Here is a 14,205-nt window from a genome sequence, read left to right as displayed (position 1 = left end):
GGTTGTGAACTGACGAACACGGCAGAAACAAAACAAAATGAGTTGCATGTTTACGGGGAAACAGACTGTCCAAACGGAAGCTTTTGATGTGGAAAAGAAGAAGTATTTAATCCATTCACTGAACAACACACACACACGCGCACACACACACACACACACACACACACACACACACACACACACACACACACACACACGTGCACGCGCACGCGCACGCGCACGCGCACACGCACACGCACACGCACACACACACACACACACAGACAAAGAAAGAGAGAAAGAAAAAAAAACTCCTTCAAGGATTAAATTCTTTTGAACTTCTTCAGCGCTTATGAGGAGTTGCCTGGTGACAGTGTGGGGAGAAGAAGCCCCGGGTTCAAGTAAACACCTCGCGAAGAAGCGAGACGGCACAGATTCATTTTCCCACACGACCAGTGGCGTCAGTTCAGCAAAAGCTAAGGTATGGCAACATGACTGGTGTCTTCCACGCGGCGCAAAGGCACACGTGCAAGACACCAGTCATGTTGCCATACCTTAGCAACAGGCATGATGAATTTATTTTAAAGGAAAAATATGCAAGCTTGTGTGTACACAAAAACATTCCCCTCTCCCCCTCCCCTCTATGACAGGCATCAGACAGGTAGTAGATGTCTTTGATGCTTTCATTGATTAGAGAGATCACTAACGAGGACTTGACACTTTTATGGCCCAATCAATTACCTTAGTGCACAAGTTCAAAGGCAGCAATTAAGAACTCTGGCTGAGCTCCCCCTGACAAAAACGTCCCTCCACTGTTTCTGTTGACATTTAATGTCAACATAAAGAGTGGAACAGGACAGAAATACAGCCAGGGGATGTGTCTTTCTGCAAGGAAACACCCCATCACAATAATATCGTTACTGATGAAAGGAAATGGCTGCTTTTTTAATAGTCTTAAGTTACATATAATTCCTTTAAGAAGTACATTTTATTTTTTCCCCCGGCTGTAGCCAAGGTATGGCAACTGCCATACCTTGCCATACCCAATTGACGCCTCTGCAACACGAACATTGTGTGAGGCCTGATCAAAACGGACGCCAATGGGAAAAGAAAGCTACGCCGCCACCCCCCCCCCCCCCCCCCCCCTCCCCTCCTCTCCATCCCCAAAAAAACAAACAAACAACCTGGCGTGTCTGAAATTAGACTTGCGCCGCCGTCGAAATGGCCGCCCCGAGGGCGAAACAAACAAACAAATAAAAGACCCTCGCAAGTCCGGCGCGGGGCTGCTGGTGTAATCTACACTCCTGTTGTTCCCCCTCTTCCTTCCTTCCCTTCCCTTCCCTCCCTCCCCGTATGTCCTGCTGGAGAGGCCGGCTCATTTCTTTTACGGCGACGGATAATTAAAAAAAAAAAAAAAAGGCGAATGAAACAGGCTGGCGGGCTGCATGTGCGGTGCGGGGACTGTGGGGGGAACGACGCGGCCTGAATAACAACAGTGCTGGGGAGGATGGATCTTTCTTTCTTTGTTTTTTGCCGACTCACAAAAAATGCGGATGGATGGAGTTACTTACAGGCTGCACTCGAGACGGCCTTGTAGCTCCACTCAAAAACTCGTGGCAAACAGCCACAAGTACACACTACCATCCTCCATTATAAGAACCACGTCACATATTTTCATCTTCATATGATCGGTGACTACGATTTTAATTATAATGAATATATATATTCTTTATGAATATATTACAAGCTGTTTTTTTTCTTTAATACAACAAGGTAGAAAATACTCCACTAACATGAAAAAGTCCTGTATTCAAAATTATTGAGAGTGAAAGGACTTATTTTTGAATGGCTGAAGCATAGACTGGGTTTTTTTTTGTATTGATAATGAAAATCTGCAAGGAGTTTTTTCAACAATACACTATTGTGCTGAAAGCTCCAGAAAGAGCCAATACGTTCTCCGGCACCGGCACCTGCCGCACAGACAGGCAGGTAGGACCTAGCCTGCTTCCAGACCAGAGACCCCGCCCACTCTCAGAGTGGACTCTTTCTCTGGTCTGGAGCTTAGTACATGAATCGGTTTTTATTTTCGGCTGTCCAATGAGCGCGCGGGGTGGGGGTGGGGGTGGGGTGGGTCTAACGAATATCCAATCCGCGCAGCAGTTGAAACGATTCAAACGAAGTTCACACACACAGAGGAAGGCACGCACACACGCACGAGCGCACTGATTTCACCAAGCTGTTTAATGTTGATTACAAGTTTCTGGTCGCAGTTCTGTGTGGAAGCAGTCACTGGCACAGACAGAGACACACACACAATCACACACACACTCCCCGACGGTGCGTTGCGTCCACCGTGCGTCTCGATCACCGTGCGTCGCGATCACTCGCGCGCGGACACGCGCGTGCACGCTCGCAAAAAAGTCCCCCGTAAATCGCTCAGAATGGAGCACAGTTTCAGACTAAAGCGTGAGCTGAGTCTGAAATCAGGCTAGGTAGGACCAGCTTCGCTGGTAACTGCCGCGGCAGCCACCACCGCACGGACCGTCAGTTTACCGCGATGGGTTAAGGTTAGGTTTAGGTATAGTTTTACTGAGGTTAGGGTTAGGGTTAAGGTTGGGGTTAGGGTTAAGGTTAGGGTTAGGTACCGCTCCGGCACCGGCAGCCGCGACGCTGCCGGTGCCGGAAAGTGTATTCGCTGTCCCTCGAAAGCACACCAGGCAACAGCGGTGTAAAGTATCTCAGTACATGTACTTAAGTACTGAACTTTTGAGGTATAACCAATTGAGCATTTCCAATACTTTTACTTATAGTTAATGTACTAATATGGTACTTTTACTCCACTACATTTATTTGAAAACTTTAGTTACTAGTTACTTTGCAGATATACATTATAATATAAATCATACATATTTGAAAATAAAATAAAAATCAAATATGTTTTGTACTTTTACTTCCGGTACTTTAAGTACATTTTGATGCCAGCACTTTTATACTTTTACTCAAGTAGACTTTTAATTCCAGTCTTTTACTTATAACAGAGTATTTCCATTTTGCAGCATTGATACTTTTACTTAAGTAAAATATCGTCGTTGTCGGGTGGAAACCTTGTATGTCCAAAACCGTTCGTTTTGTATTTATCATTTTAAAAAATGATCTAAACTAGTGAAAACAGCCGATCTACAAGCACACAACGCCTCGTTGTGTGCTTGTAGATCTGCTGTTTTCACTAGTTGTGTGCGACGGCCTTGTATGATGAAGCAGCGCTTTACTTTGCGGGGGGAAAAAAATACACATTTGAAACTTGGAGATACGAGGTTTCTGCCCGACAGCGACGATATGCGAGTACTTTTCCCACCACTGCACCAAAGCAATATTCTATTTCACACAAACGGAGGCGCTGCGACGGCCTCCCTTCACCCTGGGAGAGACACCAGCCCATTTGGAACCTGATGGGTATAATTTCAAAGGCACAGTTATCCAGCTGGCTTCTTTTAATCCCCCAAAAACCAGAGGTTTAAAACCCATTCAGAACGGGTACACTTATATTGTGTATCATTATTTTATGCTTTAACTATTGAAAAATAGCAGATATACAAGCTCACAGCGCGGCACCGAGTGCCGCGCTGCGAGCTTGTATATCTGCTATTTTTTTTAAATCGTGAACATTTGAATTTTGACACGATTCTATAAGTGTCTTTTGAATCCTTCTAAGGTTTTTTGAAAAACACATGTTTCTATGTGAGCAATCTGGCCAGCCGTCGTCAAAGAAAAGGTCCTTTTCACTTAACTGGAGCTCAGTTAGTCTGTTCTTGAGAGACCTCTATGTCAGTGGTGCTCAAACCTTTTCATGTGAAGGACCCCCAAAATGATATTTATTTGGCCACGGACCCCCATCTCTAAATATTTAGTTCCAGGGACCACCCAGAAGCAAAATTTGAGTTACAAACATTCGCTTTGAAAATACATATATTCAAAGATTTGCACACATTTTCACGACTTTTTCAAAAATAGCAGATCTACAAGCTCGCAGCGCGGCACTCGGTGCCGCGCTGTGAGCTTGTATATCTGCTATTTTTCACTGGTTAAAGCATTCAATAATGTTAGGCCTAAATGGGTTAATAAAAAAAAAAAGAGAGAGAGAAAATATATGAGTTTTCTTTCCCAGGGCAGCGCTAGTTATCATTATTCAGAGGTTCAGAGGGGAAATTGGATCATTACAGTAGTTAATATGTCGGTACAATATTAGACTAAAAAGAACATGACAAAATGGCATAGATACAGTGGCAGCTGGTGGTGCAAAAGAAGAGCGGTGAATGAATGAAGTGAATGCCGTTTTGAATGCTAAGTGCAGTACTCTAGTACAGGGGTCTTCAACAGGGGGTCCGGTCCTCAGAGTTACTACAGGGGGCCCTCCAAATCTTTGAGTGATAGAACGTTTTTTTTTTTCTCCTTTTTTATATTAACCACTTGAACCCTAGCGTCCATATTCTGAGAACTTTGGCTTAGAGGAGGAAAAAGAGCAGACGAAGTACAGAGAGAAAGGTCAAGCTTATTAAGTATTGACGGTTCAAGAGGTTAAATATCTGAAAACACAAATTGACATGAATCCAAAATACACTGATGATTGTGCTGTCAAACAATGAAACGCAATCTATGATAAGGTAGTGGGGGTCCCTGCTTCATCTCTCTCTCAACAAAGGGGTCCTTGGCCTGAAAACGTTGAAGACCCCTGCTCTAGTACAACAAAGATAGTTACATTATTGACATTCGCGTAGATTTTCACAGGAAATGTTGATGTAGTTTTAGTCATTGTCTTTTGATTCTATTTCGTCTTAGTTAGTGATGCGCGGGTCATCTTTTTTTCATAACCCACACGACCCACAGCCCGCACGGAACGTAACCCGCCCGCGCCCGCGCCGCAGAACAATATACAAATCAACGAATCCGCCCGCCCCGCAACCCGCATTTAAAAAAAAAGATGGTATATCATCTCCACAATAGCTCATCTTTATATACGGCTCTTCTAAGTACCCAAAGTCGCTTTACAGAAACGTTTACAGTAGCACAACATTGTCATGGCTAAATAAACAAACGTGTTGTTCAAATTGGGGTTTAGCCTAAAAGACATTCATTCAAAGACGTTCATTCTCTCTGGGGCATCGTCGGGGTAAGAATGGCGGTTTTATGTCAATCATATTTATACAGCGCCTCGCACTTTAAACAAACAGCAAAAGACGGACAATATTAAATCCTGTTGGTTATTGATTAATCACCAGATTGGAGAGATGGGAGCGACTCGAGGTAAGCGTGGTTGGTTCATTCAGTCAAAAAATCCGCCTCACTTGCGAAAGTTGTGTTTCAAATCGTATCCGTTTACTGGCTGGTTATATAACTTAACCGACACATAGTATTCATAAACAGACTTGTGTGGATGATCCTGATCAGCGACACGCGCTGAATTGTTTGTGCATCTTCTCTGCTGTGCTCACGTTGTGTCAAAATGTTGGCAAGATGTGGTTCGCGGCCCCAACAGGAGCGGAATTGGGACGGTCCTCGCACCAAGGAGCGGAGGAGAAACCTCGCTCCTCTCTGGCGCATTTTAAAACTCGCTTGTTCGTGCTCGTATTCAAACGTTGTATTCTTATTCTTATAGGCCTACTCTTATTAACACATCTGCCGCCTTACACGTTTATAAACGTTCTATTTTGCCCAGCTATCTACCGCCTTACACGTTACGTTCTACCGTTTTTGGCCACTGGGGGGCACTGTTCACTAATATATGAGACAGCAATGTGTTCACAGCTCTTTGGGCAGCCTGTGATGCTGATAAAAAATTATAAAAATGTTATTCATGTAATCAGCTTTCTGCACACCTTCTTCAAGATGGCTGCCAAAATGGCCACCATCCACATGCTGTAATTGTTTGTGTGTTAATCTAAAAATAGATTTTTCTTGGGGTTGATTATATTTTTCTGCCAACTGCAAGGGGGCAATGGACATCTTCTGAGAGCTTATTTTTTTTCAAAAAATGTTTAATTTTTTTTTTATTTTCATTTTAATTTTTTGTAAAAAGCCGGGCAGTACTAAGATAGATTTTTTTTTAACCCTTGGCAGGCATTGTGTTAAGAATAAAAGGCAAATAAGAACAGGTGATTATTCTTATTTATTTTTTGCACGTGATTGTGGTGATAACCCACCTGCCCGCCGCCCGCCTGAAAAGGTCTGAAACCTTGACCCACCCACCCGCTTGCGGGCGGGTGGGCGGGCGGGTGGGGGCACCGGGTCAGCCTGCGCACCACTAGTCTTAGTCAAATTCTAGTCACCTGAAAGGTTTTAGTTTTAGTCAACGAAAATTGTGTAGACTAAATCTAAAGTATTTTTGGCAGGCCTGATTCTACACTGAAAATAGCCGATCTATAAGCTCACAATGCGCCGCAGCGCGACACAGTGTGAGCTTGTACTGTAGATCTGCTATTTACAAGTACAACACCCGAACGCAAAGAAACATAAAATGACTTAATCGTTTAGTTCCAATGGATCTTTTCTGCCATTAGTGACATTTTAGTCTAGTTTTTAAATGTTGACAAAATTGTCAGTATATTTAGTCTTAGTTTTAGTCATCATAGCTTAATTATTATTTAGTTTTCGTCAGTGAAAAAAGGTATTCGACGAACATTTTTTAACACTACAACAAACACTACAGCATTAGTGGCATGCGTAAATAGGCTATACCGTGCATTTGCGGATATCGTCTCTGTGTCGGGTAGAAACCAAATGTCCAAAACTGTTACGTTTCAGGATTCAAATTCAGAAAGCACCAAGCAGATCTATACAAGATCATCACGTGTCGATTCCCGCCACGTTTTGAGCTTGTGGGTCTGCTACTTTTGCGACTTCTTACAATCAAGTAGGAGCGCACATTTTTAGAAAGGAAAACACAAAAAGTTAGAATATGGAGAAGATTTCTGCCCAGCAGCAACAAACGTAGCCTGGTCACTACATTTCATTGAAAACTTTAGTTACTTGTTACTTTGTGGATATAAATTATAATATTATAAAACATATAATAACACCATAGAAAAAGTTGAAAACCTTCCATAAGAAGGGACTGCATCACTCCAGGGAACTGCAATGGACAACTGCTTAATTCATGATTTTTTATTAGCACGACGCACGACGCGTCGTGCTAATAAAACATCATGAATTAAGCAGTTGTCCATTGCAGTTCCCTGGAGTGATGCAGTCCCTTCTTATGGAAGGTTTTCAACTTTTTCTATAGTTTATGCATGCTGACTACGACTTGCACCTCATATGGGCCTTTCGTTTGGATGTGCAGGAGTCTCTCCTCTTTGTTCTATAATAACACCACTTTAGCCCTATTTTATACCTAGGATCTTTGAAAATAGCCGATCTACTAGCTCACAACGCGTTGTGAGCTAGTAGATCTGCTATTTTCAAACATTTTGCATACTTTTACTTTTGGTGCTTTAGGTACATTTTGATGCCAAGTTACCAACCCTTTCACACTTTTCTTAGACACATTTCTCAGCGGATGCCTTTAACCAATTCAGACATGAGGCTTTCTAAATCCTGACCTGAAGTTTTCTGAAAAAGCACATGTTGCTATAGCAACTGCTAATGTTACAGAAAAGGGGTTCACGGATTGAATAGGTATAACAAACATCTAAATGGGTTCAAAAGTAAATTCCCAGTGACATTCAAAGACACCCCGGTAAACGTGTTGTTCGCTGGGTGAAAGCATGTGCCAACAGCAGTCCATTTATCCTTCTTTTTACCCGGTGATGGCGTTTGAGGTCTTTCACATCAGCCAGTGACGTCTCTCGTTGTGATCAGCTGACCTCACAGAGCACGGTTCAAGGAAGCTGCAAACGCTCAGATGAATGTGATCACGTGCACCGTATGCATGATGGGCAGTAGCTAGCTACAAGTAGCTTAGCTACATAGCTTAACTGCATTTCTAAGTAGCGTAACGGAAACTTGCTACATTTCTCTGGGGATTGCTTGTAGTGTAGTTGAGCTATATTTAATCAAGAGTAACTAGTAGTGTAGCTTACTACATTTTCCAAGTAGCTGGGCCATCACGGTCGGGATGAATAAATAAATAAATAAATAGACCAGTCATTACAATAGTGTCCCCAATAGTGAGGGGTATACATTTAATTTAAAGCCAGACATAGGGTTTCCAGTTTCAGTCTGTTTTATAATAAAAAATCAAACTGAGTATTTTTTGCCTGCCCATTTGTTTGGTGGAAAGTTGTTCTACATTTTTTTTTTTTAAGTAGTGTTGATGTAACTAGCTACTTTTGCCCTGTAGCTTGTAGTGTAACATGCTTCATTTCTCTGGGGATAGCTTGTAGTGTAGTTGAGCTATATTTAATCAAGAATAACTAGTAGTGTAGCTTACTATATTTTCCAAGTAGCTTGCCCATCACTGAGTCCGTATGCCATTCTGCCACGCTAAACAGACGATTTACGCTACGTCGTACGCAAGCAAACCAAACCACGGCACACCAAAAAGTAGCCTCAACCAGTGTTGTTTTTGGCAGCAGATTTTGATTTAGTTTTAGTCATAGTCTTTTGATAAAATGGTCTTTTAGTCGACTAAAAGATTTTAGGCGACCAAATCTACAGTTGATTTAGTCAACTAAAATGTATTTTGGCAGGCCTTGATGGCATCGTAATGACTGATTTTACACTTGGTTGCGTGCTGAAAATAGCCGATCTACATGCTCACAACACGTCGCGCTGCGACGCGTTGTGAGCTTGTAGATCAGCACACAACACCTGAGAGCAACCAAACATAAAATGACTCTCTTCTCCACTAGTCCCTCCCTAACGTTTTATTTTGTTTTTATTTTGTTTTCGTCAGTGAAAAAAAACACAGTCGACAATCATTTTTCGTCATAGTTTTTAGTCAACGAAATCAACACTGACCAAAAAGTAGCCTCAACAAACGCGGCTCGAGCATTATTCCGGGCATGAGGCGGGCAGCGCGCGGCGGAAGTATAAATCAGACTTAAGGAAGACAAGTATATGTGTCCCGCTCGGAGAGTGATGGCCGCGCGTCAAGAGGTCAGCCCTAATGATGATGACTGTTGTTCTACGCAGATGATGTCTTCACTGTTCTTCTCTCTGTCTGTTGCGCACACGCACGCACGCACGCACGCACGCACGCACGCACACACACACGCACGCACACACGCACGCACGCACACGCACACACGCACACACAACTAAACCTCTCCTCTCCCAAGGCCACTCAGTCCATTATTGTCCACCAGGGGATTTGCTCACAAGTCACCAGAGTGTGTGTGTGCGTGTGCGTGTGCGTGTGCGTGTGTGTGTGTGTGTGTGTGTGTGTGTGTGTGTGCGCGTGCGTGCGTGTGTGTATGTCAGTGTTGTTAAACTCGCAGGGGAACCAGAAAGAAAGAGATAAAAAAAAAGAAACTCTGACAATAGCCTGCAAAAATTCGGCAAACAGCTCCATCAGTGAGTCTTTGTAAACTCACCTTGTTCCAATCACCAGTCCACACACACACACACACACACACACACACACACACGCACACACACACACAGAGCCAAATACACAGAGGAACACACCAAATGTAAAACCTGGACTAATTGCGTCGAAGAGATCTGCAAACTCAGGGAAAAGAGGCGCTGCTGGTCTCCGCCCCCCCCACCACCTCCCTTTTTTAAGTCAATTTCCTTCAACTGGGCCGCCCGCGTGCACGCAAACACATTTACATTCACCCACGGGGCCACGTGCACACGCCTGCCGGGCCGCGCACGCCAACACATTTACATCACCCATGGGGCCACGGGGGCCGCCGGGGGAAAGGGAGGGGCCTCCGAAAGAAAACCAATCCCAGCATGGCTAGTATGGAGTAATTACTTCTGCTGTACTTTTTTTCTTTTTTTCCTGTTCTTACACAAATTGTATGTGTATGCATGAGTGCATCTGTGTGTGCATCTCTCTCTCTCACTGTGTGTGTGTGTGTGTGTGTGTGTGTGTGTGTGTGTGTGTGTGTGTGTGTGTGTGTGTGTGTGTGTGTGTGTGTGTGTGTGTGTGTGTGTGTGTGCGTGCATGCTGTATGTAACAGAGAGAGGAAAAGGAGGGGGAAACGAGATACCGATAAAGTAATTGATGTTAGACTAGAAGTCGACCTCAGAAGAAGACATTGTGTTGTGCGTGCGTTTTCAAAAAATACGAAAATTCATTTTCACACGTTTCAAAAAGTATTAAACAGACGATCTAATGTACAAGCACACTGCACAACACAATGTGACACATTGGGAGCGAGCATGACTATTTTCAAATCATGACCATACGACATTATGTTATAACTTTTTTCAAATACATATTTATTTTTTTACACAGAATCAAATGTTTTCATGAATGATTCACCAGGAGGGGCCTCTACTGCAGCTCTATTGGCCTCTAGTGCAGTTGTTCTCAACCTTTTCAGGCCGCGAACCCCAAAATAATTATTTTAACTAGGGACCCCCCACCCCGACGAGCACTAAAAGTTGATGCATTACTTTTTTGTATAACACGGTTCTATTGTGAAAATAGCAGATCTACGTGCTCACGAGGCGTTGTGAGCATGTAGATCTGCTATCTTCACAATTTCATGCCTCTAAATATTTGACAATTTGGCCAATGTTTAATTTGTCATTTTAGAGGTGTTAAAAGTCCTTAATCTGTCACGTTAGAAATGTGCAGATATGGGGTGTCCGGTGGCCTACTGTTCAAGGCACATACCACATAAGCACCGCCACATAGGCATGGTTGCCGCGGCGTCGCTGGTTCGATTCCCGATCCGGACGACCTTTGCCGCATGTCACTCCCGATCTCTCTCTCTCCCCATTCCCTGTCAGTCTACTGTGCTATCAATAAAGGCATAAAAGCCCCCCCAAAAAATTAAAAAAATTAAAATAAATGTGCAGAATGCTATACGCTTAAACTTTGTTGGTTTGTTTACTGTTGTTGGGAGAGAAAACAATGTTGCACATTAAGTTAATCATTTGGGCCCTCCCCCCCCCAACATAATTTGGGGACCCCCCTGGTCCCCACCCACAGGTTGAGAACCACTGCTCTAGTGCAAGAGTGAGATCAGAACAAGCATGAACACTAGTCAGCAAACAACAGAGGTCTTCAACAGGGGGTCCGGGACACCTGATTTGGAATCGCACATGAGTTCTGGGCACAGTGGGCAGAGCCGTTTGTTTTCACGCCCGTCGGCAGGTTAGTTACTCACCAGCGTTAGTTTTGCTAAGGTTAGGGTTAGGGTTAGATTTAGGCATAGTTTTACTGAGGTTAAGGTTAGGATTAGGATAATCTATTATACTGTTAACTATACAAACGTAGGGGGGAACCTATACTGTACCTGGGGTGTGTTTGGGTGGGTGGGTTATTTGTTTTTAGTTTTTAGTTTTGTTTTATTGTACTTCTTGTCCTTGTCTTGTCTTTGTTATATTGTAAAAAATTGAAAAACTTGTGACTTTTGTCTAAATAAAAATATCTTTACAAAAAAGGATTAGGATTAGGATTAGGATTAGGATTAGAATTAGGGTTAGGGTTAGGGTTAGGGTTAGGTTTAGGTGGTTGCACCTCCGCGCGCAGTGACGATTTAAGAATCCACGGGCCCTGGCGCTTCTCCAAATCAAAGGGCCCCCCCGCCGCCCGACCGACCAACCGCCTCTCTGTGCATAGCAGAGCACTTGGCCAGAGAGAGAGAGGGGGAGAGAGAAAGGGAGAGAGAACATGAACCATAATGAGAGAGAGAGTGTGTGCGTGCATAACGCTCACTGTGACTCACCACGTCTTCATAGACGTCTTCATAGAAATAACGATGCGAAAAAATATTTTTAATGCTTTATTTGATCTACACAGGGCCTTCCAGGCGGCGGGCCCTGGCGCTTAAGCACATGTTAGTCCAATGGCCCTGTCCGCGCGGTTCAAGCGAACACAATGGAGCGCTCCCTAGCTCCGGTTCAGCCATTCAAAAGCTTCCATGGGCGGGGTTTGCCCAGAACTCATGTGCGTTTCCAAATAACGCGCCTGGGACCCCAAGGGGGTCCTCAGAGTTACTACAGGGGCTTCTTCAAATCTTTGTCTGATAGAATCGTTTTTCTCCTTTTTTATATTAACCACTTGAAACCTAGAGTCAATATCCTGAGAACTTTAACCAAAAATAGCAGAGATCGGCTATTTTCACAATAGAACCATGTTACACAAAATGTAATGCCTCAACTTTTAGTGCTCGTCCGGGTGGGGAGGGGGATCCCCAGTTAAAATATGATTATTTTGGGGGTCGCGGCCTGAAAAGGTTGAGAACCACTGAAGTAGACGGGCATATCAGTCGAAAGAAAAGACTGGCGAGAAAGAAGGAGGCACAGCTAGGGAGAGGAGTGAAGTGCTAGGAGGAGTAGGAGAGTTTTCTCCAGACTGTGGCGTAGAAATTGCCCTTGCAAAGTGTTCCGTATCTCTCAGCTTGTACACAGTAACAGGCTGGTGAGTGAGGGAGATGGTCAGGTGTGGCTGGGTACAGTACATCTCACACTGTACACACACGTACGCACACACACACACGCACACACACACACACACACTCGCACACACACGTGCACGCACACACGTGCACGTGTCAATGCTGCAGTGCTGCCTGCCTGCGAGTGTTATTGAATTATTCATCCGTCTCATACAGTGTGCTGTACTGTACCTTGCTGTACCAGCGCACCTATTCACTGACTGTGGAGGGCATCTTTTGAAAGGGTACGGACGTGTGTGTGACACACACACACACACACACACACACACACGCACTCACACACATGTATGTCACGTGCACACACGCGCACGCTGCACGCGCATGCATGCACGCACGCACAAACAAAACAGCACAACTCAGCATCAAGCTTCAGCAATACTATATCCAATCCATATGTATCTCCATTGCAAGCACACACACACACACACACACACACACACACACACGTACACACACACACAAAACACTAGTTAGTGTGAGTGTATAGTCAACATACTTTATATTGTCACTGTCGGGCAGAAACCTTGTATCTCTAAGTTTCAAATCTGTGATTTTTTCACAAAGTAAAGCCCTGCTTCATCACACAAGGCCGTCGCACAAAAGTAGTGAAAACAGCCGATCTACAAGCACACAACGCCTCGCGGCGCGAGGCATTGTGTGCTTGTAGATCGGCTGTTTTCACTAGTTTAAATCATTTTTACAATGATAAAGGCAAAACGGACGGTTTTGGAGATACAAGGTTTCCACCCGACAACGACGATATACAGATATACCTACAGTACACACACACACACACGCACACACACACGCGCACACACACACACACACACACACACACACACACACACACACACACACACACACACACACACACACACACACACACACACACACACACACACACACACACACACACACACACACACACACACACAGAGAGAGAGAGAAAGAGTACTTACCCTCAGCTGCTCTCGATCACAGCTCATAAGTTGGCCTGAAATCTGCAACAGAAACAAGAAAAAGTGCTCTCAGATCAATAATGACATCATCAGAGTGAGGCCTTGTTTAATAGCCATTAGCGCAGATGAGAACGAGGCCCGAGTGCAACCAGGGACAAAATGAAATAATAACGCGACGGCCGCCATTAACGGCGTGAACCCTAAGAGCCCCTAATATGGGCATGTCATAATGAGCAAACGTCTTGGCTAAAGCACTGCCCGGCATTAGGGAGAAAACACACGATCTCTATGAGCTTACACACAAGATAGCCGATGTACAAGATCACAATGTTTTCTTTTTTTTTTTTTTGGGGCAAAGATACTTTCATTTATCAGTTTTGTCGTGGCATGACGTCTGATGTTAATCTTCACCATAGTCTATAGCAGGGGTCTTCCGTCTTTTCAGGCCAAGGACCCCTTAGTTGAGAGAGAGATGAAGCAGGGACCCCCACAACCTGTTCATAGATTCCATATTGTTTGACAGCACAATCATCAGTGTATTTTGGATTCATGTCAATTTGTGTTTTCAGATATTTAACCACGTGCACCGCCAACACTTAATAAAACTTTCACCTTTCACTCTGTACTTGGTCTGCTCTTTTTCCCCTCTACACCAAACCTCTTTGCCGAAAATTGCCGTTCTACAAGCT

The 14,205-nt window shown here is 44.1% G+C and overlaps 1 protein-coding gene across 1 annotated transcript in view; it reads right to left on the bottom strand.

Annotated features, from left to right (window-relative positions):
- rbfox1 (RNA binding fox-1 homolog 1) overlaps nucleotides 1–13,558 on the bottom strand; it is a gene marked incomplete at both ends in the record, with an annotated part of 479,064 nt that extends 465,506 nt beyond the window's left edge. Inside the window, one exon of the mRNA XM_080724053.1 lies at nucleotides 13,517–13,558. Coding sequence (XP_080580179.1) covers nucleotides 13,517–13,543 — 27 coding nt within the window. The remainder of the gene's footprint in view (nucleotides 1–13,516) is intronic.
- Nucleotides 13,559–14,205: the final 647 nt, after the last annotated feature.

This window comes from Nannobrachium achirus (assembly GCF_963921795.1).
Source record: "Nannobrachium achirus genome assembly, chromosome: 4".
Classification (NCBI taxonomy): Eukaryota; Metazoa; Chordata; class Actinopteri; order Myctophiformes; family Myctophidae; genus Nannobrachium; species Nannobrachium achirus.
This window is presented reverse-complemented; position numbering and strand designations above follow the sequence as displayed.